Source organism: Halichoeres trimaculatus, unplaced genomic scaffold, assembly GCF_033239565.1.
Source record: "Halichoeres trimaculatus isolate MK-OKI-2021-1 unplaced genomic scaffold, fHalTri1.1 fHalTri1_scaffold_11, whole genome shotgun sequence".
NCBI lineage: Eukaryota > Metazoa > Chordata > Actinopteri > Labriformes > Labridae > Halichoeres > Halichoeres trimaculatus.
Genome location: NW_027437189.1, coordinates 18,013,325 through 18,040,866, shown reverse-complemented (window position 1 = coordinate 18,040,866; position 27,542 = coordinate 18,013,325). Strand labels below are relative to the sequence as shown.

General features: G+C 39.3%; 2 protein-coding genes across 5 annotated transcripts in view; both read right to left on the bottom strand.

Annotated features, from left to right (window-relative positions):
• acot7 (acyl-CoA thioesterase 7) overlaps window positions 1-23,889 on the bottom strand; it is a 60,933-nt gene extending 37,044 nt beyond the window's left edge. Inside the window, exons 1-8 of one of the 4 annotated variants that reach the window (XM_074681607.1) lie at window positions 23,813-23,889; window positions 23,521-23,698; window positions 20,117-20,234; window positions 17,870-18,026; window positions 5,237-5,328; window positions 4,907-5,021; window positions 4,397-4,411; window positions 4,173-4,259 (exon numbers count right to left, since the gene is read on the bottom strand). In XM_074681607.1, coding sequence (XP_074537708.1) covers window positions 4,173-4,259; window positions 4,397-4,411; window positions 4,907-5,021; window positions 5,237-5,328; window positions 17,870-18,026; window positions 20,117-20,234; window positions 23,521-23,573 — 637 coding nt within the window. In that variant the 5' untranslated portion in view covers window positions 23,574-23,698; window positions 23,813-23,889. Of the gene's footprint in view, window positions 1-4,172; window positions 4,260-4,396; window positions 4,412-4,906; window positions 5,022-5,236; window positions 5,329-17,869; window positions 18,027-20,116; window positions 20,235-21,126; window positions 21,242-23,520; window positions 23,710-23,812 lie in introns of those variants that run through there. The other 3 variants (XM_074681604.1, XM_074681606.1, XM_074681605.1) reach the window with 3 other exon arrangements.
• A 1,044-nt stretch (window positions 23,890-24,933) lies between these two features.
• LOC141799871 (transcription factor HES-2-like) lies at window positions 24,934-25,869 on the bottom strand. Its single transcript, XM_074682264.1, has 4 exons — window positions 25,748-25,869; window positions 25,548-25,643; window positions 25,349-25,436; window positions 24,934-25,241 (listed from the first exon to the last, which is right to left on the bottom strand). The coding sequence occupies exons 1-4, from the start codon at window positions 25,835-25,837 to the stop codon at window positions 24,934-24,936; spliced, it is 582 nt and encodes a 193-aa protein (XP_074538365.1). The 5' UTR covers window positions 25,838-25,869.
• Between the last annotated feature and the right edge of the window lie 1,673 nt (window positions 25,870-27,542).

Here is a 27,542-nt window from a genome sequence, read left to right as displayed (position 1 = left end):
TTCTAAATGACCTGGATGCGTGTTCCACATCTGATTTTTAATTGGACAGATTTCTCAGCCAGCTCTCTGAATTAAAGAGGCAGCCATGACACAGGCGATACTTATCTGTCCCACCCTGCACCCCCCTCCTCCTTCTCCTGCTCCTTTCACCCTGCTGTCCTGTCCAGTCTCCTTTTCAATGTATCTCCCTCTGAGTCAACATATCCCCTCTGTTCTTCATCCACATTATCTGTGTGCCTCTGCGATGGCCTCTTGCATAGCCGACCTTAATGGAAATGGCACTAATAAGCAGTAAGAGCCTGCCAGAAACAATCTGCATGTGCTTGTGCTGATAAAATATTGGATTTGTTACAGATGCCATTAAAACAGTTTCCAGACAGGACTTGCAGGACTAATTTCTATCTTGTTATTAATCATAGCTTTCAACTGCCTAGATTGTTTTCACTTAGTTTTATCATTTTTACCCCCTAATGATAATTTTTAGAAAGGAAAGCGAGCAAGGAGAAACAACACAAATACAACAGTAGCTTCTAATCTGTAAAAGGTAACATGAGACAGAAGCACTTACATGAACGTGGCCTGAAGAAAAAGCATCATCTTTTGACAAAAAAAGGAGTCTCGCAGTGCCTTTTTTTCCTCAACCCTTTCTAAATAATAAAAATGGTTGTGTAAAGATGATTGGATTGTCCTGGTCAGAAATCCAACAAGGTCAAAAGATGAGTCACAGTGACAATTTAAGTGTCCGAGGGGGCTGTCGTTCCCAAAGCAGGGAATTGAAAATGTCATCAGTACTTTAAATGTCCTGCTTCAAAGACAGTGTATTTTCCATTTGTTGTTCCAGTTTTCAGATTCCCTCTTCATCCCTCTTCATCCTTGTCATACACCGCTTCACAAACAGCAGCAACCTGTACTGAAAGATGAAGCCAGTGCTGATGTGATATTAAAGATTTGTTTAATTAGACAAGAGGCCTTGAAGTGACAGGTGTGCACTGTTTTCTCATAGGTAAGCTCTGAATCCTCAGCTGTGGTTTCATTTTTTGAATCTTTTTGAGGTTTTTTGTCTTGGGAAAGTAAAATGTGTCTTTGTTGTGTGAAGATTGTATGAACCATCCAATTATCTGCTGCTTTTTACAACTGAGTTTTAGATGGAGAATTTTTAAATTTCCAGTTGTTTTAAATGTTCTTATTGAGACTTTTCCCCAATTCCTTTCAAATAATAATAATATGAGCCTTTGGTTTTAGTATCAGTTTATGAGCATCCATTGGAGGTTCTTGTAAATACTACACAACCCTAAACCTTCATTGTCTGTATTGTATCCATGTTGCGATCATTTATCTTCATTTTTCTCATTCTGCATCTCCCTCTAACCCTCTCTGTTTTTGTAAAGTATCTTGAGATATATATTTTAGCGATTTTGATGTTATATAAAACATAAAGATTGACTGACAGCACTTCATTAAATCTGCATGAAAATCAGGATTGTTGTTTGCTTTTCCCAGCGAGAAAGCTTTCTAAAGGTAAGAAGTTCATATCATTAACCTTTTTTTTTTTTTTTTACTCAAATACTTATTTCTGTCTAATTTAAGAAGGAGGAAGAAAGCACTACTTTCATGTGTTCAACAAGCTACCTTAGTACTTTAAGCTGAGTTATGACTTTTGGGGAGTTTTGGCAACAAATATTGTTAGGAAATGATGTAATAGTCATTTAAGTCCTGGACACAGACTGTAAAATTTTAATAGCTAAGCTTTACTGACCCTCTTCACTCCTTTCACTCCTCTCCAGGACTTCATCAGGTCAATTCTGGCTCCAAAAAGAACTGAGATGGTTAAAGTCATAATGTAAGGAAGCTTTAAAGTGGCTTTCAGTGTTATCACTGGGTGATGCTGGTGGTGCAGCTAGGTCAAATTTCAGCCTGTAGCATGTCAATGCTAACTGGTGTAAGGCCTGATGTCTTCCCACAAGGTGAGGAGAAGGAGGTGAGGACGACATGCTGGTTCTCAGGTGTGAGCTAAGAAGTGACAACATCAACCTGTCCTTCCATCCATTGTTATTGGGAATGTAAGATCTATCTCCAATAAGATGGACGAGCTAGCTGTGCTAACCCAGCAACAGAGAGAATACCAGAGGGCAGAGTAGCATCATGCTATTCACAGACATGACTAACAGAGCTAACATCAGACACCAACGCCACATTGGAAGAGCTTCACCTGCTGTGAGCAGACGGGATCTAGGAGACAGAGATGGAGCATGACTGAAGAAGCTCAGTCCTGGACCCTGTGGAGGTGGAGGCTGGCTGAACTGGACAATGATGGACAAGCTGTCATCATCTATTTTCTTATGGACCTTTTTGCACTTTCTATACACTTTCTTACTTTTGTTTTCTTGCTTGCTGCTGTGACTTCAATTTCGTTGGACTTGTTACAATGACAATAAAGTTCTACGCTATTCTATTCTATTCTATTCTATTCTATTCTATTCTATTCTATTCTATTCTATTCTATTCTATTATTGACTTGAACTTTTTATCTCTTCTGACATCACTTGTCCATTAAAGTGAAGGTGGGACACAGTGACTTAAAGCTATATAACTCTCTCAAGAACGCTTCACTTTGGATTAAATTCTGCTGTATTTCTTCCTCTCTGCCTGTCTGTGTTGCCACGGTACATATTGTATCAACCCAGAAAGCACAAGGAAACCTATGAAGGTTAAATAAATGTTATACTGTTTACAGTAGAATGATGAAATGCTCAGTCACTGTTAAAACATTTTTGAGATAACAGCACAGTTTTTATCCCCACCTTAATAGTCATATCTTTAGGTCTGTTTTTCTCTCTGTCTTTCTACTCCTTTCTATACATTCTCTGCAGTAGGTAACTCTCTTTCATCCTTATCCAGCTGTACTTTAATATTCTAGTCATGTTGTGTACGGACAGGATATCCCCTGTCTTGAATACTAAACAGCCTGATGCTGTTCATGAGCTCTTTGTTTCACCTGTGGGAAAATGACAAAGATATTTGATGGATATTAAGTGGCAGACAACGACTTGGGTTCTGAAGTGGTATGTCAGCAGTTTGTGGTACAGTGTGGTCAGTGTTGAGACATTAATTCAGTTAGGTTCTGATAGATTAACCTTATTTCTGCCAACGCTTAAAATGAGTTTGTTTAAAAGTATTTCTTTTTTGCTTTAAATATCTCCCTTTCTCTGTATTCAGCAGTAACATTTGCATTTTCAAGATAAGATTTTCTAACTGTGTAGTGTCAAAGTATCCTTGCTGCTATTAGACTTTGTCGCATATGAACTTATACAGAACTCACAATGATATGAATGTAAGCATTGGCCCTATTCCAGGAAACTTTAAATGCAAATTTGGATTCATGTATACAAGAGACGGAATACTCCTGAGTTTGTGGAACACTCCTTTTAGTGTTTCCTGTGATGATTTAGTGAGAAAACATCAATCCCACTCAGTTTAATATTTTGGTCACATTAAAGTAGCATTAAGTCTTTTTAACCAAAAGTGAGAAAAAATAATCCACTATTAGCTCAGAATTTTAAAATAAAATTGGCAAACTGTCTCATTCATAACCAAAATATGCCTATTCTCACTCATACACACACACACACACACACACACACACACACACACACACACACACACACACACACACACACACACACACACACACACACAAAAGATTAACACTGCTCCTCACTGGCCTTGCAGCTCTGTGTTGTCTTCTCAAACACATCAGAAGAGCAGAAAGCTGAGATTATCAGCCTGATGTGTGTCTTTCTTTACCAGCTCTCTTCATCTCAGCAAGCAGGGTGTTTTTTTTCAGACCGGATAGGAATTAAACACTTAGCATCTCTGAGTGCATCAGTTCTGGAAATGTGAGAACTACAAGACCATACAACAGACAGCTGGAGGTCAACTCAGCAGAACTCACGTATGAGTGGAAACTCCCGTTTTGTTTAATCCACTGTTAGTTTCAAAAATCCTGCTTTGTTTGCAAAGGTCATTGATGCACTCATCAACAGACTCTGCATAATGAGGCACTAAGTCAGCAATACAACTGTCTGTTATTATATCAGTGTGTGTTGGGACATAGATCTGATTTCACTATGCAACCCAAGCTCTGTAAGTGAAACAAAAAAGGGTAAACTCACCGCCTTGGACATAATCATGAAGAGTGCAGTCAGAGGGGCCCACCAAATGGATCAGACTGGACTGGCTGAAGCCAACTGTGTGTCGTTCTGCATCAAGAATTGACAAATGTATACACACACTTAAAAAATCTACAAAAACACAAATCTAATTCATTTATTGAGCTTCATCTAAAATGATTCTGTAAATGTTCAACAATAGACACACAGCTTGCTGAGTAACATACCTTTTGGATGGTCCTCTGGATTGCGTAAGCATGACAAAATTAGAGCGATTATCAACAGTTTAATGATGGTAAAATGCAGTAAGATCTCTCATGTAAGAGTTGGGATTCTGAAAGTTTATCCCACACTGTTAAGATTATTTGGATTTGACTTCATGCTGCAGGTCACACTAACAGAATCAAGTAGTAAAAGATACAACAAAGGAAACAATTATGTTTACACTCAACAGAACTGTTCACAGTGTCCTGTAATGTGATTACATGTCTGTTCCAGTATTACAGCACCTGCTTCAGTTCCTGCTCATAGATCAGAGCAAAAAATGGAAAATAATTCAGACTCAGATGGATCTGTGTTTTGATAGAAAGTAGAGGTGTTGCTGTGTTTTAAAGTTCTGATAACTTTTTTAGCACAATTCACTCCAGAGACATGGAAGCAACACCTCAGCTTTCTGATGTACTGTATGTTAACTGCATATGGAGCTGTGATCTGAAGCTTTTGATCTCGGGTTTTACCTGGGTCAGGCAGAGGTGGCACCACCTCCTCAGTCCGTGCCTTGGTCTCCATCCTCTCCAACTTCTGAGCCTCGTAACGCTTCTTACCCTCTTCCTCTTGCTCTGCAGCAGCATACTATAGATATAAAATGTATATTAACACATAAAAAGGTGTGCACACTTACTCACGCATGTCTCATCACAGGTGTTGTGTTGGTAAAAACTTTACTAAATGGCTTTGTATGCTCTTCACAGGAATGGAGGAAAGATGGTAAGACAGAGGACATAAACCGACAAATGAAATACCAAACGTCATCTCATGAATGTCAGAGTAACCATGTTTTCACATGCCTTGATGGGTGGAACATCCATGATCTTCTCCACATTCTGCAGAGAGAAGGGAACGTACCACAGCGCTGCCTTGTTGGCCAGCTTTTTAGCCCCTGTAGACACAGAGAAAAGGTTCAGTTCTTGGGCTGTTGAAAATGTTCATATTGTTTGGGACAATAAAACAATCAACATGAGTTTTGACACGTCCTCATATAAACCAAGCAGTGTTGGAATAGACATTGTCATAGCAGACGCTTTTATTAACACCCCAATAAAAATCCCTCCATTTATTTATTTTGTTTACGAATCCAGAGACGCTGCGCAAAGACCATCTTTTCTTCAGCAAACAAAGAAGCAGAAAATAATGAGCGTCTTTGTTCGAAGACAATTTATCATGTCTACTCAGAACAACACATACTCACATTCACCAAACTCTGTCCCTCAGTTAGTGCAAGGTTTAGTATAATCCTGTAATCCTGATTACACCTGACTTTTGTATCTGTTATTGTAAACATGAAAAACAAAAGGCACTTCCTCATTAAGCTCACCAGAAAAATATCTATTCCAAGATACGTCTGTTTTTACAGATAATTCAATTTCTAAGAGCTATGTTTTTTATTTTGGCCTTCAAAGAACACCTTAAAAAAGAGGTGTTGATTATGTTTGTGAAAACAGTTTTGTAACAGTGATAACTTTGTTTTTCTTACTTACTTTGCCCTTCAATTTACTTTATTTGTATAATGATAATAATAATAATAATAATAATAATAATAACTAGGGCTGGGCAACGATTAAAACTTTTAATTGTAATTAATTGCATGATTTCCCTGATTAATCATAATTAATTGCATTGTAAATTCAAAATCTAATAATGAATTCAAAACCAGAGTATAGTGCACTTTTATTGGAACGTTCTGCCATATGAACGAAAGTGCCACAACATCTGTCATGCAAACACTAAATCAGTACTTGTTATACAGTAATAGTTAAATCACATATTCAGTGCAAATCAAATTTACAAAATGTAAATACAAAATTAAAGCTTATTGCCACGGTCAGGGAATTAAAGTGATACTCCGGGATGGAACAAGTTGGGTCCTATCACAAAGTTTAGGGCAGAAATTACCCCTACAGCAATGTTTTTGTGCAGCAGAAGCCCAGGACGCACACACCAAACACCCCCTCCCTGCTCCTCTGCCGCTTTTCTTCTGCACTCAGACAGGGCCATATTTTACTTGACCAAAAACACAGACTCCCACCGAAAAACTCTGATATCGGTCTGCATTCACGCTTTATTCAGAGAATTTTCAGCGCGTTACTTTCACACCAAAACACCGCTAAATAAGGCTCTAGTTCTCATCGTGTCTCTTCGTCCTGGCAGACTACCTGTGTTTGTTTATATCTGGCACGCTGCGCGCGCGGACTGATACACTAAGCGGCGAGCGCCTTTAAGTTCCGTGGCGTTGCCCCTCTTCTCCATGCTTGTTTTGGTTACTCATCGTGTTTTTCTGCCAATTTCACTTCCGGTTCCACCGCGGTCAGCAGCAGACATTTACACAATAAAAGCATGTGAGCAACATGCACTAATTTGCGCTAAAATATTCAACGGCGTTAATAGATTGACGGGTTAACGCGAAAATAACGCGTTAACTTGCCCAGCACTTATAATAACACATTTGCATGCTGTGGGAGTATACGTTCTCTCCTATTTGAACATCAAACTGGCTGAGAGTAAAAGAAGCAGACTAGTTAGTCTTTTACATAAATCTTTTTTTTTTTCTTAATTGGTAAATCTGTGAAAGGTAGTTTTCTTGTCACCTGTCCTACGTTCCAAGCTTTGTTACCACCTCCAAACCAAGACTAGTCTGTCTTTGGCTTAAATGGAGGTGTGCCAAATCCAATTTAAAAATACACTTTATGTGAAGGTATTGTGATAATGATTTTTTTAACCTCAATGTGTAATTAGAGATGGCACGATACACTTCTTTACATTTCAATCCGATCCGATATATTAAAATCTAATTGTGCCGATACCCGATCCATACCGACACAGTAGGCAACAAAGTAAAACATAAAACAAACAAAACATTCTCAATTTCAAGCCATTTATTAAATAGCCTTGCAACAACCTGAGTGCAATATGTAATGGCATGGTATGAGCCAACTTTTCTGGTTCCGATACTGATGCCTGGGCTTTGGGTATCAGTCCATAGCGATACTGATCCGATACCAGTGTCAAATAATAACCTGCATGTCCTACTGTGGGATTAGACTGGCAAGTAAATATTTATTTCAACTATAGAATATTCAAATGTTTAGCACTATATTGGTGAAAACAATGCTTCAGAATGTACAGAAACTCTATGCAAATTTAAACTTTTATACCCTGTAGACTGGTAATGCAGCAAAAAAGGTGCATCAAAGGTAACATTTTAAATCAAGTAGCCAAGAGCGCCAGTGAAAAAAGGCATGGATCGGTATCAGTGCGTCCCTATGTGTAATGCGAAGTGCATTTGCAAACCAGATAAGAGTTAGAGGTAGGTTGACTTATTAAAGCTAATAATCCCTCATTCCTGATAATAGCCAGCAGCTATATAGGAGGAGGGTGGAAGTTTTCAGGGTGGCTGGTGAAGAAGCTGTCGTTTAAATGTCTTGAATTTGGAGTATACTGAGCAGCAAGGGCTGGAATGGTAGTGACTGTAGCTGTGTCTCTTATTTTGTTCCATAATCTTAATTATTTTGCCTTTGTTTTTGTTTGTTTTTAGCAGGTATTATTATCCTTTTTTGACCCTTGACCCCCTGGTCTGTACAGTGCATGAAGCTGCACTGTTTTATTTTTCCTTCGTCGGAAAGAAATACAGTTGATCTACAGTTGGGATTTTTGCCTCCTTTTTTCAACCCCTTCAGCTGAGCCAACTTTAATATGACCTTTAAGTGAGAGGAAGACAAACAGCTGGGGGAAAGAACAGATCCCTGAGGAACACCGGGGGTTAATGGGAAGGGTTCTGAACAGTAGTTTTTCAGTTTAATATTCTAAGTGCAGCTAGAGAGATAAGAATTTAACAATGAAAAACAAGAAGGAAAAACACCAGGAAACAGCTAAAATTCTGAAGGTTGTTGCTAAGCTGCAATGTTGCTTTTTGGACATCTAAAATTCTTAATTCTTCTCTTTCTTCCCTGCTGTGTTTAGCCCCCAAACAAAACCATCTCCGTCCTCAATGAGTTAAGAGACTGGATGGAAGTATAAATGTAATAAATATGTTGTCCAGTCTTCTATGTGTCACCATGTACTGCATGAGATACTTTGTCTAGTGGAGGTGGTAGCATTAACTCTTTGAGAAGAAAGTTAAGACATATTACTTGTTGAGAACATCTCCTAGCATTCAGGCGGGGAGGTTGCTATAGTGATATCCGTTCTATGCTGCCTACACTTTTTCTCTTAATTTGCTAACAGAGAGGGGTGCTATTTTAAGGTTGGGTTGTTAAGGCACAGAGACTCACAGAGACTTAAGGTATGATAAATAAGATGTCAAAGTGTTTTTGACTTATGGCTGTTTGAGATTGTGTGTGAAAGTTCACGTTTCTCACTGATGAATGAAACATTTCCTCATCTGTTTCTTCACAAGCATTTCAGCTGTGCTTACTTGTGTGAAGTACGCAGAAACTTGAAGTTGTAAGCATATGCATAAGTGACATCTCATCAATAAAACAATGTGTGAGATCATGAAGAATTGTGACATGATTGTGTACATGGCTGTAATTGGTCAACATCATGGAAATGCTACAGAGGAAAATACGGTTAAGAGAAACGAGTGGGAGCTTTGCCCTATTGGGAATAACATTTGCATTTTACATCAAAGTTAAAACCGTGCATACAGCCGGGTCACGTTGCCATGCCTACCATGCCTCTGTCCTCCTCCTCACATTGGCTCTCGCCCTTGCCAGCAACCAGGAAGTTGCCGAGAGGAGAAAGACACATTTACATATCCTTGACTCTACCAAGACCAAGTGACTCCGGTCTATTACAAGCTCCTGCTGGGACTTGAGAGTGGACTGTGTTTTGATTGGAGGATGGATGTGGAAGGAGAGGAGTGAGGGAGAAAGGGACAGAGAAACATTCCCAGTATGACTGTTAACCTTTTGAAAATGTAACCAGGGAACTAGCTTTCACTTTCAAATCCCTCAGGGTTGAACAGAGTTAATTTCATTGTCACTCCATGCCATTCCTATTTGCACCCTTATTGTACCTTTGCAGCATGCCTGTGACATCCCATCCATTTATCCTCATGAATTTACATTTACACACCATGGTGAGGAAAAGCCTAATACTTCTTTTTAAAATATTCTATCCAATCTTAAAAACATTTTTCGAAACATTTGCAGATTAAATCCATAATATGATAGAAAACTGAATTCAGTCCCAAAGGAGGGTTCTCGAGCAGCAGCAGGACAGATGGCTTTCTTAATTAGTATTAAAGAATAAGCACATAGGATGACTTGACCGCATCCATCCAAAACACAAACTCCTAAAATCGACACTGTATTCAGGTTTTCAAGTTCATTGATTGCAGCCTTTGAACAAGGTGGCCTAAGTATGTAAGAAAGCATTAACATGACATCTATGACAAATGGCGCCTGACAGCGGCAGATCTTTTTTCCCCTTTAACTGATGATGTATTAGTGCAGCAGTGCACTGAGTGTGTGAATGTGCCGCAGGAAACTGCATGTGTGCAGAAGACTGTTACAAAGCAGACAATCACGCTTGCAACACTTGGCTGATTTTACTGGAGTGCAATGCCAGAGAACAGAGAACAACTTAGCAAAAAATGTGATGATTCATGATGGTGTGAGCATGGAAAAACCAGAAACCACATTTTAGGTGTCCCACGATCTGATGACTGATGAACAAAGAGCAATTAAATTCATTTCATTGTTGGTGAGTCCAGCTAGAAACTTTAAGCTGACAATATGAAAAAAGAAAACCCTGGAGTGATATGGCCTTGAATCCCAGCCTTCACCACTCTGAGATCCGTACTGTTTTATCTTGATTTACTTCTTCCATCTTTTTCCTACCTTCTCCACACTCTCTCTTTTTCTCTGCACACTGCTCTCGCTCTTTCTTTTACCCGAAGCAGTTTCACTTGATTTATCGCCATATTTTACACATCCAACCCTTTGCTCTCCACTTTGACGCTCCCCCAAACCCCTTCATTTTTCTTTTGAACGGAAAAAAAGCCCTTGTTTTCTTTTCTCCTTCCTGAACAGCATGTTCCCGGCTCAGACACAGTGCAGCAAGGCTCACTCTTGCTGCTTGATCCCCATGATCAAAACCACAGATTTTCCATTGTGCTGAGCCAAGACTCCATTACTTTTAACTAGACTGCAGTCCCACTGTGGGATGTTTCTGCCCGATAGGGACAGATGATATCATGCCAGGAGTTTTGGGATAAAGCACTTTGACAGAAGTAGATAATTTAAAACTCAATTAAAGAATTATGTATATTTCAGTTGTGTACAAACATTGTTTGATCAGTGACACCTTGGGTGTCTCCTTATGCACGCAACATTTTGGACAAGAGAGTCAAATCATAAAACACACAGCTGCAACAAAACATATTTTTGAACGCACTGAAATGACCTTCCTGCTGTAGTGTTCGTCCTGTTACAGACCTCAGTTGTGCCCTCGGGAAATTCTTGTCTGCTCCAAAAGTCAGGCAAGCCTCCAACTTCCCTTTTAAAGGTCTTTCTATTATCTGTTTCCTTTATTTTCTATGTTTAAATTAGATGTGCTAGAATTTAAATCACAGTAATATATCATCCTATTTTCCCTGCTTTAGATGATGACAAAAAAAATCTAATAAAGAAAAGTTGTTACATTTGTATTCTTATTCTTTGAGTATGTGCAGCTGTGTGAAACATCAGGATCATAGCAGGAACTGCCATGATTATTTTAAGCCTCAATTCACAACGCATTGCTTTCAGCTTTGTGCATGTGTACGTGTGCGCGCATTTGTGTGTGAGTGAATGTGTATTAAAGGGGCAGCATCTTTGGTTGCTGCCTCTATGCAAATGTGTGCCTGAGTGCACATGCAACACAAGTATTATTACCTTCATCTGACTTTTGTGTACATGTGTGTTAAGTGTCTGTGCAAAGACCTTTGTGTACTTGTAAAATGATGCAAAGGCTTTTTTTATGTGTGGAAATGTCACATCTGCAGATCTCTGTCCCCCTGTGTGAGAAAAAGCCTGAGTGTGTGTTTGGGTTTTTGCACATGTCATTCTCTATGGGGGATCCACTTTTATCACGTTAGATCACTGTGCAGATGTGACTGTGTGAGAGAGGCATTATATGCACCGCATGTGTGTACATTGATGGTATATGCAAATTGGTGTGTTCCAACGTGTGTGAGTTCGTGTGTGTGAGCGCGTGTGTGTTTCTTAGTGCGCATGTGCAATCCCCCCCCAGCAGGAACAATCATCACGGCTCGTGCCCACAGTAGGCAGCCCTCCCCTAGGGGGCCATGACTGAGGCCTGCCTGACGAGATGCTGCCTGACTGACTGTGGAACCTGGATTCATGCCTCCTCCCCCCTGCTCACAGACACACATATACTAACACATGTGGAAAAAAGATGAGTGCAGAAATACATAGATGCATGCGAATCAAGTGTGTAAAGTGTGTATGGCTAAACAGAAACAGAGACGCAGTACTGTTAAGCTGTCAACACATCCACGATGAAGAAGCTGTAATTACCACGCCTGTTTTTGAGGTAAACAAGATGTTTATAACACTGCAAAAACATGCATGCAGCTTTTTTGTTATACACAAAGATTAATTGCAATTGGATATAAATCCTGAATGTTGTCAACAACTTAACAGTAACAGTTCTGCTTCTGTGTTTGTGCTCCAGCCATCACTATTTATCAGGAACTTGTGAAACCACAGCTCTCTCCAGCGTGAAACTGAGCAAGCTAGAGAGTGTTAATGCAGTGTGACTCTTGCTATGCAGAAAGTATCAGCACAAGCTCCACATGGACGCAGATTGTCCCTCCTCTACCCCATGTGTGTGTCAGTATGTTTTGGGTAAGTGTGCACGTCGTGTTGGAGCATGTGTGCAGGTACATCCACTTGGCGTCCGTGTCTGAGTGAGCCACAGTGTGTGAGGCCTGACACTAAGCCGACATGACAGAAGCAAATAATGTCTGCTCCCGTTATCTTCTCTTCCCCCTCGGCCCTGCAGGAACCTTTTAAAGGGCCAAACACTGATGAAATCATATACGCAAACCTACACACACACACACAGGCGTACACACATGCAGCACTGATGAACACATCTACTGAGCTTATGCAAACTGTGGTCACACAAACAAAAACATGAATCTGTAAATCAGTCCAGTGTGAAGTGAAGCACATTGGGCTTATGTAACCGTTTTATATCGTACAAATAGTTTCCTGTACAAACACTTTATTCGCGACATAAACATGCATCAACACACATTTAACACTAACTTTTTCATTGAAAGTAAAAAAAGTTTTTGACATCTATGGTAAATGTAACCATAAAAGCAAATGCATATCAATAAGTGAGCATGAATTGCAGCTGTGCCAACTCAAAACTCCACACAGAAATGCACAGCCACATACATGTGTATAGATATGACCTACTTCCTATAGCTATGACCCAAAAGACCACCACATCTCCCCTGGCTCCCAGTGTTTCTTATTTAAAACTACAAACATGTCATCTCATTCTACGCTGCGCTGAAAAATAACAGTTTCAGATCCTTTTTAAAAATCATACACTCATACATCATACACTAAATGTGTGCTATAGCATTTTTCTGCACTGAAAAATAATTCTTTTTTTTTTTTACAGACAAAGTAGGCTCTGAAATATGAAATTCCAATCACATATTATCTTATTTTACTGCACAGGCTTCATTCAATGACACAGAGGAATCCACCTCCCTACCAGCTTTCACCACTGCAAAGGTGAGCTCTCCTTTACATCAGACCGGACTGAATATTGGAATAGAAATGGGCCATGGCTGGCTTTTGTTTTGACTTTTTTTTATACCACAATGGAATAAAATCCCTGTACCCACCTTATTCCTTGTAGAACTGACAGGTGAAGCGACTACTGATACAGCAGAAGTAAAACTAAGATAGACCTAACCCCAAATGGTGGTTGTTTTGAAAAGAATTCACCCTCAATTGAACAAATGTTGTTTTCACTTGAAGTATCTCTACCTGTTGAGCTATTTGTGATTGTACTAATGATCAGTTAAGGTTAAATTTGTGGCTTGAGTTGCAGTTTTTTGAACACGTACCAAAGACAGAAAGGATAGTCCCAGGCAACAGTTTAGTTCCCCTTGTCTACAGAGGAGCAATCAAAAAGGAAGTGAAAACGGATATATATCTCAGACATCTTCTTAAAAACTAAAGCTAAAACAAATGCAGATGAAACAAAATATCTTTATCAAAACAATATAATGGATGAAATTATGGCTGAGATTAAATCTTGTGATCAAATCAAACGCTGCATTCAGGTGAGCTTGATAAGAAGAGGATGGACCATATTCACAGAAAGCTTTTCAGGTTGTCCATTGATTTGCCAACTGTAACAATGGAGTGAACAAAAGAGCGGACATGAAAAAAAATCTTTATCTGAGGCCATTTCCTCATTTCCATATCCTCAGTTGAAGGTAGAGGAATGAGCACATTGTCCTGTTTAATGTGTAGCAGATCATGTGTCTTTATTTTTAACCTTAGAATCATTCCTGTGATCAGAATAAGCCGCCTGCATCTATGGAAAATACAGGTCTCATATTGATTAACAGAATGTTCTGGAACTTATTCTCGTAGTAAAAGTATCATGGTGGATAGGAATGGGATAAATGCTGAAAATGTGTATTGTGAGAAAGTAATTTTATGCAGCACATAAAGTGGGGAAAATGCCTCTAAAGGGCAAATAATAAGTAAAGATAACAAAACATAAGAGATGGCATTCACAAAAATAACAATTAAAAGGAGGAACTTTTGTTACTGATGTATTTACTGTTGCCTTTAACGTTGGAATAAAATATTTTCTACGTCTCCTCTAAAAATATATTGTTATTTACAAAGATTAAATGTGTCTTAAATTTCACTGTGATTTGTTTGGAAGAGATTGATGTTTTGAGAAGATAAACAGTTCATAATAAAAACAAATCACAACCATTTCTTCAGAAAAGGTAGAAAACACTCTATTACAACTTTATGGCCGTCAGTGTTTACGACCTGATGTTGAAAATGTCTCCTCCTGATCTTCCCTCGTCTGGACCTTTTGAACTGGCCGTGCTCTTTAAGCAGGCTAACCATGCTGATGCCTGTATGTATGCACCAAGCTATGAACCTGTCATCTCATATCCCCGCCTCCGCCTCCATCAACCTGCTTCCAGCCCAGCAACCAGCCAACCAACCAGTATAAGCCTGTTGCTAGGGTAACGGCTGTCTAGGGGATACTTCTTTTGTTTCTTGCACCTCCTTTCCTTTATCCCTTTTCTGTTTCTACTTACTCTTTGTCTGTCTTCTTTTATCATTCCATGTGTAATCATTTCCTTGTCAATATAATTGTGTGCCTATTAGTTGCTATAAGTCTGTCGGTCTGTCTGTCCTACCATCTCTTCCCTCATTTAGTCTGTTCCTCAGTGCCCTCATCACAGATGAATAATATCGGCTGACTCTGAATGATCAAAAAAAGGGAATAACGGAAAAAGAGAGGTTTTCATTAAAAGATATCAGAAACCCTCCTTCCGTTGTCTTCATCCTTACGTGTATTTATGAGTGTAGACAGAATGTTCTCCACTTTGACATCATTTCATGCAGTTACAAAACTGTCAACATCTAACACGGGGCTAATATAGACAGTCTGTGCATCACCCTCACCACTGGCATTTAAAGGTTCAGAGATAATGCTCAGTCAGCCCAATGTGATCCTCTCTGCATCTTTACTCGAGGGACTCAGAGCGTGCGTGTGTGTGCGTGTGTGCGTGCGTGTGTGTGTGTGCGTGTGCGTGTGTGTGTGTGTGTGTGTGTGTGTGTGTGTGTGTGTGTGTGTGTGAGAGAGACAGAGAGAAATAGAGACGCACAGCGATACAAAGAGAGAGGGTTGTGGATACTTAATGTGTGCATCAACAACATGTAACACACATGCATCTTTATAATGAACATGAATTAAAAATGGGTCACTTGAAAAACAAATGAAAACAGGGAACCAACATGGCCCTTAGTTTCTATTCCCCTGTCACAGCATGTAATGCAGCATGTCATGAGAGCTGCATCTCATTATGCATGGTTTCAGAGCTGCAATTTTTATTGTGTGCTGCTCTCTGCTGGCCAAACAGTGGAACAGCACAGGGGGTACTTTCTGTTCTGATCTAAGCAGAATAAAAGGAGCATGGAATGACCCTGTGTTGGGAAAGGTACACTATAACTACTTAGAAAGGATTTAGTAGATTTCAAAAAAAAAAAAAAAAAAAAGTACTGTATGATTTTTCAGGCCGAGCTATGATTTCTGGGGGAAAAATTGACCCCCAAATACAGTATGTTACTCCAAAGTCACTTTTGAGCATTGAGTTGAACAGCCAGGGCCATCTTGGGACAACTTTTTAAAAACTTAGGAAAGGAATCCTTGCTTTCAATGTGTGCAGCATTTTCTAGAATCAAAGTTGTCTCAGTACTGTGATGACAAAGAGCTGGATAAAAGTAACAGAGATCAAAGTTTGGTACAGCTATTGTTAGAAACTAGTGATTAAGAAGTTATTCTACTTTTTTAAAAAAGGAAACTATCTCTCCTGCTGCACAATTTTTTTATATTTAGATTCTTATACAAATGGAGGTAGACTGTCTCACTCACTCTGTTGCTAGGCGCTGCCCTGTCTGTGGCTGCCTTTTGCAGCAGCTCTTTCTTCTTTGTCCGTTTCTTGTAATTTTTTTCGTCTCTTTTTCATAAATTTGTATTTGGAGTGGATCATTACTTTGTATGGTTCATTTGTTGGTCATGGACACCAAACTTTTTGTGGCTTCAGTGATATTTTCACTACTTTTTCTCCAGTGTTTGTCTGGAGATCTTACATGTAACCATGGTTTACATGTGAACTCAGCTGTTAGCAGCCTGTAGCATGTCAATGCTAACTGGTGTAAAACCTGATGTCTTCCCACAAGATGAGGAGAAGAAGGTGAGGACGACGTGCTGGTTCTCAGGTGTGAGCTAAGAAGTGACGACATGGACCTGTCCTTCCATCCATCGTTATTGGGAACGTAAGACCTATCTCCAATAGGATGGACGAGCTAGCTGTGCTAACCCAGCAACAGAGGGAATACCAGAGGGCAGAGTAGCATCATGCTATTCACAGACATGGCTAACAGAGCTAACATCAGACACCAACGCCATGTTGGAAGAGCTTCACCTGCTGTGAGCAGACAGGATCCAGGAGACAGAGATGGAGCATGACTGAAGAAGCTCAGTCCTGGACCCTATGGAGGTGGAGGCTGGCTGAACTGGACAATGATGGACAAGCTGTCATCATCTATTTTCTTATGGACCTTTTTGCACTTTCTATACACTTTCTTACTTTTGTTTCCTTGATTGCTGCTGTGACTTCAATTTCATTGTACTTGTTACAATGACAATTAAGTTCTATTCTATTCTATTCTATTCTATTCTATTCTAAATAGCCATATGTTATTTATCTAATTTTCATGATGGGATGTCGTTTCTACATTATTGGACATTATAAGGCTGTAAACTCTGGGGAAATGCTGCAATATACCAGCCATGTTATTTTATCGTACAATCATTTCTCTGTTAAGTTTATTCATGTACAGCAGCTGAGATCAAGCTTTCCCATTTTTTTTCTTTGAACTACTAGGTGCCTTGACATTTCAAACGTTTCATCCCACCACATCGCTGAACACAGAGGTGAGCATACCCGCATGAAGATATGAATCATTCAGTCAACTTGTAAAAGAAACCAGAGGAAGTAATACCTTCTGCATGCAGTCATATGTGAGAAATATCACAATGACCAAAGCTGTTCATATCATGCCATTATTCTGAAATCTATGAGCTTGAGCCATTTGAACTGGCCAAGCTCATTTTACAGTCCACGGTAAAATTCTTCACATACTCTTCACTTTTACCTCTACCCATGTTTTGTGAGCTATCAATTAGTTATTTGCTTTTAATGAAACACACTACTGCATTTGTTTGCTTCAATGTAAAGTGAAGCATTAAAGGTGTGTGGCAACTGTCCAGGAGTGTATGTGTGTTGCCTGCTTTGTGTGAGTGTTTGTGTGTGTGTGACAGAGAGAGAGAAAGCATGTGTGTTTGTCTTTCTGTGTCTGTCTCCCTGTCTATGAACCCTCTGCATGAAAATATTTGTCATTCTTTTCCTCCTCTCTAGTGATGTGGGTGTAAATGAGGCCAAAGGTGAACACTGTTAAACAAAGAAGGTATCAGATTCCAACTGTTCAGTCTAAATGTAAAAACGAATTAGTACTTTTCCTATAGCTGTGAAGTTCAGTAGATAATGACAGTATTTTAGTTCATTCAGCATTATTGCAATAGCACTGCTAATTTTTAAGAGGTCAACAGATATAAAGAGATGTCACCTGTGAGGATGTTCTCTGCCATGACATGGACCTGCACCTCCAGTGAGTGTTTAGAGGTGTAAGTGATCTCAGCCGTGACATGGGTGACCTCTCCAATGAATACAGGAGACAGGAACTCTGTCTTCTCCACCCGAACAAGAGCTGCCACACAGCGATCCTAAAGATAAAACACGGCAAGTCATAAACTCCCCCGAAACACACACACATACATCAGACCTAGTGGTTAAGTTGCATGTCTCATGTGTAGAGACTAATGTTTTCAAGTTGTCAGCCCAGGTTTGATTCTGACCTCTGACCCCTTACCTGCATTCTCTACCTCAATTTCTACTTAGTAAAAGAGTCAAAACCCAAAGTTATTGTTTGAAAAAAACATAATTACTGCTCAAAATGAGCATCGCTCATATCTTTAAGGAGTTCTAAGAGTTACCCTGTGATTCACACTTCTACTTTCAACACAGCTCATCTGTAAAAATACAACACAAAATGACTCTTTCATTTCATCATTACTTCTTTCTCTCCTCTCTGATGATAAAAACTCAACATCGACAATGTCTGCAGTTCTAAATTTAAAAGACATCAGACTGGCATCATGATGTCTTTGGAAGATAAAAGGGAATTACACACTTTCAAAATATGTATGACTGTTTGATCAGAGTAAAAAGACAGACAAAGACAGGAAAGGAGACTGATAATGCCAGTTTTATGTGTTGGTAAATGCATGATAATCCTAACAGTTTGTGTGTGCACCAAAAGTGCTCCACACATAAAGGTTGATTAAGTATTGTGATAACCTTTTTAAGTTCAATTTGAACATAGGCTTTAACATTTGGCTTAAAGACACAAGATCATGACACATCATGACTTCAATTTCCCAAATGATTTGAACAAAAATTAGAGCCTGACCGATTAATTGGTTGGGCGGATTAATCAACACTGGCCAAAATGTAGCCGATTATGAAAAAAATTTTGCTCCACAGATATTCTGTCACTCCTGTTCCTGTGTGTCTGTGTGTTGGGCTGCACACTGCCTGAGTGCCTGCCCCCTCCATCCACCATTATGTAATGTAAGACTATAGAACGGCGTTTTAACGTTGTGTTAGTTGCTTTTTTTGAGAGATAAACAGAGATAAATGGTACTGTTATTTCATACGCCCACCATTATCTAATGTAAGACTACAATAACGGCATTTTAACGTTGTGTAAGTTGCTCATTGTGTGTTTACAGTTTGACTTTTTTTTTCTACTTACTGTGTTTAAAGTTTGACTTCTTTATTTATCATTGTGTTTACTGCTTGTTATTTATCATTGGTTAACAATACAGTTCTTATGTGAACGGTTTTATAATTAAAGTTCCTTGTTTTAATTTAACAGTGTTCTGTCTCTGTCTTGAATCTTATGGGTATTATAATAATTTGTGATTATATACAGTATATATCCTGTGTATATCAATGAATTTATTATATATATCAGCCGCTTAGTGGATATCGGTCCATTTATCCGATATATTGTATATCAGCTTTTTTTTGCCCCCAGTATCGGCATCGGCCCCAAAAATCCCATATCGGTCGGGCTCTAATAAAAATGCTCATTTGTTTTTTTAAATAACTGCTCTATGTGCTTTCACAAAGCACTGCATATTTAGTATATCATGTGTCTGTCTGACTGTCTTATCTGAAAAGTACAATGTAGGACAAAATAGTGAACACATTGTTGCAGCAGGTAAGATGACAATCAAATGATGCAAGTTAAGAATGTGTCAGAAGTCTGTTAAAGTTCACCAGGTGAAAAGTAATACAAGCACAGAACAAAAACAAATCTTGGTGAAGCAATCCTGAGCAAAAAAATTACTCCTGCACGAATAATGGGACTTGTTCTAAATTAGAAAACTTGATTAGTGTTATGAACTGGAACTTTATCCATTTTTTGTTATATAATTAAGGTTTTTTTTAATAATAAATCTCTCAAGTTAAACCAAAATAACATTCGCAGAAAAAGTACGAAAATGTGTGTTTGGTGGATTATTTCTTTTTTTTATTTTCTTTTTTGTAACAATACTTGTAACAATTGGCAGCACCAGAGCGCGCAAGCCCAGCTCCAGCAGTCAATGTGTGCGCGCTCAAAGAATCATTGTGCCACGTTTGACAAGGCATCCCATGATCCTGGGATCATAAGAATGGGTGTTTCAGGTCTGTCTTTAACTGGAACATGTATACTGGAAAAATCTTTGATAGTCGATATTACTCTTACCCCGTTCTGCGTGTTGCAATGTCGGGTGCTCACAATGCATCCTGCTTCCTCGATCATCTTGAGGATGATGCCCCCGTGGACGTTGCCCACAATGTTGGCATCGTTGGGTCCCATGATCCTGCAGTTAAGATAACATTATTTAGTGTTTTGTGGGATCCAAAGGAAGTTAAATAAATCTGGTGATGGTATATTGGCGGTGTATCTATATAGTCAATCATAACGCAAAGAGGAAAGTTCATTAACACTGATAAGTAAAACATTTCCTCAGAGTATTCTGAAAGTTAAAGGTATGTTTGTTGACACTATACTCAGCTGGCCCCCCACATCTATCTGGTGACTGCTTTCAGTATTATTATCGCAACATGCTGTCATGTAAATCAGCTATTTCCAACTCTTCAGTGTGTCAGTTAAACTAGTCTTACCAGTTACGATGTAATCTGTTTACGTACTCTGAGGTCACAAACCACACAGGCATGTGCTGATGAACCAACATCTGAGTACTCATCAGCTGGTTAAGATCTACAGGTATGTGAGTGTCAGTGTGAATGTGTGTGTTGATTCAAAGAAAATCATCTACCTCAGGACACCATTAGTAATCCTTCATTTCACAAGGGCACCGTAACAACAGTCAACAATAGTGGTTTGTGAAATATCGTGGTAAGCAATTAGAAATTATCTAATTTAGCTTTTTTATGAAAATCAGTGTGCAGACTTCTCCCTAAGGAACAATCAGAGCTTAGCAATGCTGGGGTTTTTACAGTTGCAAAACATTATCATCAACAAAGCAGAAGCAACAAACCACAAAGGGGGCATGGTTGTACTTTTCAGTGTTGCTTTAAAATAAACAGGCAGGGCAGATTTACAGCAATCATCTGAGACAGTACAAAGGAAAATTACTCTGTACCTTCATCCATATAGCCTAAACAATGCTAGATTTAAAAAAGAACATGGTAATGTAAACACTCTGTCTATAATTTAAAGATGTGTTTGATTCATCAGAAATAAAATACCTGCTGAGTTGAACACTTTGCCCACTGAGTGCTGCTTTGTAATCCAGTTCATATTTTGGCCGTCTGTTCTGAGGTCTAATACAAAGCATCTTCAAACTCTGACTCTTCCTGTGACTTAATCCTCCCCTGAATGAGCCTCTCTCTTACATCCTCTAAAGTTTTAGGCCCTGGCGTTTCTGTGGTTGATGACATCATGCAGTGTCAACGTTGACCCCGCCTCAGACATCATGACTGGTCAGACTGGATCCCAACACTCCCACTGATGCTATACAGAAGTACAGATAGATTGACAGAAGTTGACCAGTAAAATTTCTCACACATAGTTACCTAGTAGACAGAAAATGATCACTCCAGTAAGGAGTTACAAAATTAGAAAAACCCCCCACCAAGAACTAGAAGGAAAGTGTAACACAACAAAACCTGTCTTTGAACCTGTTTTACTCTACTTACTACTACTTACTTAAAAAAGATGTGCATACACAGATCTAACTTCCTCATTGCTTAGTCAAATAGGATAGCGGCCTTACTACAATACAGGACAATTAGTAACCATAGCCTGAAGAGAAACATTGTATTGATTTTAGCATTGTATTGCATTGCATTGCATTGTATGTATATGTATGTCTATGTATGTATATGTATGTATATGTATGTCTATGTATGTATATGCATAATTCCTCCTCAGTGTTTTTGTTTTTGTTTTGTTTTGTTTTTTGTTTTTTGTGGGGTTTTGTTTTTTGTGGGGTTTTTTTGTTTTGTTTTGGTTGTTTGTGCTGTTTTCATTACTATTATTATTTGAGACAATTTAATTTGATAAATAATGAGTTTTGACTGATTGAAAAAATAAAGTTATAAAAAAATAAAATAAAATAAAAAAATAGAATAAAATAAAAAACATGTGCATATACAGATCTAACTTCCTCATTGCTTAGTTAAATAGGATAGCGGCCTTACTACAATACGGGACAATTAGTAACCATAGCCTGAGGAGAAACATTGTATTGTTTTTAGCATTAACATTCTAACTTCAGGAACCAATGCAACTCGCAAAGTCAGAAGTGGAATTTAACTTCACTTATTCAACAGCTAGCATTCAACCACTTCCACCTGGATACCGCCTTAATAGGTTAAGACAAAGAACAACTGCTGAAATGGTTTCTTACTTTATTCACTACACCTGGTTTGAGGTCACCAAGATGAGGTAGGTTACCCATCAGCAGCACAATTTCACTAGTTTAATATGATTACTTTGCTAGAAGCAACTACTGCTCTTATTGCTCTATGTTTTGCTAATGCTTTGCTTTTGTCGTATACTAGCATTTGGTTTATCACATATGCCCTTTTCCTTTAACTTTTTAAAATCTGTATTCCTCAGTCATATATATGATGTCCAGATCACGTCAGATGTTTACCTTCACTGCTTAGAGGTCTTGGGGGATAAACTGAGCAGCACTGAAATGATATAATGCATGAACAGTGGTCAGTTTCTTAAGTGTATTAAACTACCATTCTGAAAATCAATGGGGAGACCAACAAGCATGAGCAAACATAGTGTGAATGTAATTGGTTAATTCTGTTTTAGCAAACTTTCCATTTTGACCGAGCAAGTGATCACGTGTCTCCTTCTGATGGCCAAACAAGACATGTATGGTAAGTAAGGTAAGTGACGTGTTATTCTAAAGTCTTGCTATACAAACTAGGCTGTTAGTCACAAAGCTATATAGCTCCATCTACTGCTGAAAAGTAATACCACAAACTCTGCAGGCTGCTGGGATATGAAAACCGAACCGTTGCAAAAGCATTTTTAGCAGGTTATCGCTGCACTAGCTCTGCAACCTTTGCACCCATTACTTCCTTTGTGTTTTTATAGCGGTCTCTGTTTGTCTCTCTGTTTATTGAGTTAGGAAAGGGATAATAAGGAAGCACATGGCTAATAGCAAATTACAGATAAACAATGAACACAGGCCAAAATTTCCCAGCGATTACAATGAAATTGAACTTTTCTCGCAGTTCTGTAAATGCGATAGCGATCTTGAGTAGTCATTTATAGCTAGTAGTCTAAAGGTTTCCTCCTAGTAGGCTAACCGTAGTGAGGTCACATCATACGACATGCTAATGGGCGTCCTGCACCTCCAACGGCAGCACGGGCGGATCACACCGTGTCGTTTCGGATGTCTAACACGAGCTAGACAATGGTGTATTTTATGACAACCGTTAGACTTTAGGCCGCTTTATCTGTGGAAACAGTTGAGCAGGGCAAGGAGGGGATTACCTAGTTACGGGAAGTAGCGACCACGGTAGCGGCGCTGTTCTCATCACTTATCAACGTACAGCACGTAAATAGTATGTGAGGGTTCCTCAGCCTGTTCTTGTGTCTCGTATTTAGCGTCCTACCTGCATAACTGAAGGGTAGATGCTGCCTCACGCGCCCGCGCCGGTTCCGACATTGTGACGAAGATGATGCTGAGGTCTCGGGCTCTGACTGTCTCGTGTTGAAGCGAGATCTGTGTCTGTGTGATGTGACGAGAGACCAGACCTCTGCTGCGTCCGCCAGCAGTCCTGGTCACCGCTTCTATTAGAAATGACTCATATGTCAAAATAATGATTCAAATAAACACAAATGTATAATTTAAGCACAGTGTTTTATTTTGATTTTGACAAAAAAAAAACTGTTTATGCAAGGTACCTGCAAACAAGAGAGGCCTAAATTACGAAAAAGGGACATTTGTCAGAACTACCGGTTAGCTGGGATGTACTGGTCTCCGCCTCATAGGGCAGGAGATTGTGCGACGAGGATAGAAATCACAGGCAGTTGCATTTCATGCATACGTCGGTAGGGGGGAGCAGAGACCACGTTTACCTCGAGACACGCGCACTGCTCTATGTGGTCTGCTCTTCATAGCAAAGCCTGTCCTGGCGCAAAGCTAAAGACAGATGATTCCTCATATGTTTTTTGATAGAACAATAAAGGTTTTTGTTCAAACCTTAAGCCAGGTCCCACTCGTTACCTCCTGTGGTAAAAAAAAAAAAAAAAAGCGAATAACGAGTTTCTTGAGTCTTTCAACACAAAACAAAACATTCTGAAACTGTTATTCATGTGTGCTGCCGGTTGATATTTGTAAGTTTTGCAAACCTGAATTTTTATAGTGATGTACTTTAAGGTTCATTTGATGCTGCATTTTTGGATTTCCTTGATGCGATCATCTAATGAGTCCTTTAAGTTGATATTCAAAGTTGTACAGATGCGTAAAGGCCAGTGTATTGAAAATGACTATGAAACATCACAAACAACAAGAATTTACCACGAAATCGTAGTTTTATTTCATTTTTTTATATATATAATATACATACAATTTTTGCTGAAAATAGCAAAATCAATCACACCTCAACAGAGATACTGGTAGTGACATATAACATGTCTACAAGTTTCATCCGCACAGACTCTTAAGTGGTCTGTGCAAATTCATACATAATGACCCTTTGGGTCTTACAGGGCTGTTTCAACGGCCCTTCTCACTTAGTCCGCGCGGAGGACTAAATATTAAACGGATACATACATGCAGATTTAAAGAAAAGCGGCTATCTGAACTTGTCAACTTGTACAGGACAACAGACTCGTGCGCAAAAATCCAAGTATATAATACTCAACTAATACGATTTAACGATGAATTCTAGCTTTTCATCAACGATAGGAACGGTGAATCACTGTGTAGACTATATTTACAAATGATGGTATCATCATATTACCACCATGAAACACTTTTCAGTCTCTTTTATGCCTTCGGAAGATTCGGATACTGAGCATTTCTACCAGGGTCTCCACATGGGTGCGCTCGCAGACTGCTGTACTGGTTGCGCGCGGCTGGCGCTCACTGCGATGCTGTTCTCCATTCTGGAGCTGAAGCTTGTTTTCAGGCTTAGAAGTTTCTTCTGGATATGAGGGAAGGTCTTCGAGCTCTGGGCACAGCATTTTAGGCAAGTTGATGTGACAGTGGCGGGGGTGGCTCGCTGGATGAATTCGTTCATCCGCTGGCTGGCGTCCTGATCCATGCTCGTTTTGGGGAGCCGAGTAGAGACGCGCTGGAGGCAGGCTTTGTAGCCCTCTCTGTAGTTGTCTGAGGAATACGAAAAGACAATGAAATGTTAGTTTCGATAGCCTTGAAATATGTGGGTCTAAGTAATATTCCATTTACGGTGCTTCACAAGCAGAACCAAAACTCACCTTTGGTGTTAACAGGAGGGATGTCGCTGAGGAACCTCACAGTCATTTCCAGGATGTCGGCTTTCTCAAGCTTGGAGTAGCGAGTTTTCTGCAGAAAACATGGGGAAAAAAAGGTCAAACATGTGCAGCCAAATCCCTTGATTTAAGGACAGCTGAAAGGTATATTCTCTGTGAATTTAATTGGTTTTAAACAACTTACATCTCTGCCTGTGAGGGGAAGGATCAGATTCTTTAAATGGTTGAGGCTGTCATTGATACGGGCTCGTCTTCTTTTTTCCATCAGAGGTTTCATAGTCTGCAAAGAAATAATGCAATTTAATAATCAAACCAAAGATCCAAGTGCAACAATAAAATTATTTTTTTGGATATAAAGAAGCAAAAGTCAAGGATTTCGCTTACCTTACGGAGCTCAAGGGCCTCTTTCCTTTTGGCCACAGTAAGCCTTGGAGAGAATGACTGGAGAGTTTCACAAGTCATATTTGGAGACATTTCCTGCGCTTTCTTTGTGCCAGAGAAGTGTTTAAAACACAAGTCAGCGAAGATGTGTTTCTAACGGCCACGGTGTGCGGTTTATATCCAAGTCCGTGGCGTCGGTTTCGTGCGTCATGGGTACGCCCCCAAGCGCATCCAGCGATTTGGAGTGGTCAAATATATGATGAAAACAACAGAAAACCATTAAAATTGGTAGGATAACCATCTGTCTTTTCCACTAATCCATGCGTGACAACTGCAGTGCGTGTCTGCTGTATGGTCCATTCATCGAAACAAACAAAAACTGCGAAGAAGCTGGTAAAAAATGCGCCTTAAGCTTCAAGTTTGAATGCGACGAATATTTATTCATCGAATATCATCCAACAAGCATGTTGTATTCAGCTGATCAGCGCATCAAAGTTTCATAACACAGGTGAAAAAAATGTTTGTAAAATAGAGACACGTGCTTATCGTTAATACTTTTGCGTAATTACGCACTGCACGTATGTGGCTTAGAAGGAAAGACGGTAATATATATATATATATATATATATATATATATATATATATATATATATATATATATATATATATATATATATATATATATATATATATATATATAATGGACATAAAACTATAAGACAAGAGCTCACGCAGGCTCAGACAGATGGACAATAGTGATCATGGATACAGCAGTGGACACATTACTACAGGGATGAATAAAAATACAAGCTAAATAAAAGTATTAAAGGTTGCCATAATTTGTGGGGCAAGGCTGCGCAATGACGATTTATTTTTGGTCTTCTAACATGTTATAAACTTTTTCCCACTGTAATTAAAGATTGCATCATGAAAAATTATCAGGACATGAATTTTCTCTGGTTGTTCAACGTCAAGATTTTGACAAAATAATAACAGCGCCAGGAAAGTTTGACAAAATAATTTAGATTATAAGCCATCTTGAAATAAATATACACACTTGGAACAACAAGATGCAATACATACACCACTAGCATAGGGGTCAGGCTTGCGTGCATGGAAAAATGCACAGATACAGACTCTTTCTCAAATCTCATACCCAAGCCACGCTACTTTCATATAACATCTGCTCCTACATTTTGACAACAATAGTTTTGCATATGACGTTTTTCTGCTGTTTCTGCCCAGGGGGAGTCTCTACCTGTAGGCTGTATACTGTGCTGCTGCCAACGCCTTATGCAGGGCGGTGGGGGTAGGAAAACAAGGGGAGGGGGAGAGTGCATGAGCTTTGATGACAATGCCCCGTGTCAAATAAAATAAGAAAAATATCGTGGGCTCTAACTTGTTAAATGTCATAAATATTACGACTTTTAACTTGCAAACTTGAAGGATTCAAGAACATGTCATCGTGCTCTCATAGTGTGTAAATGTAAAACTATGAACAAAACTGGGACTTTCATAATTAAACAAGAAGTGGAGAGACATGACAACCCATCAAATACCACTGCACTCAGGGGAACCACGCGCGCAGCACGCGCCAGAGGAACCAGATGGCTGTCTGTTACCGAGCCTCTCTTACTCAATCCATGCCCCCACCCCCATTCACTCCACCTGCCATGCACCAGCATCCTAAAGAGGCTGTCCCCCTGTTCCACCACGAATCCATGCATCTCTCGAACATACGCACGCACGTACACACACATAGTACTGCATGAGCTACTTTTTATAGACTTAACGCGCA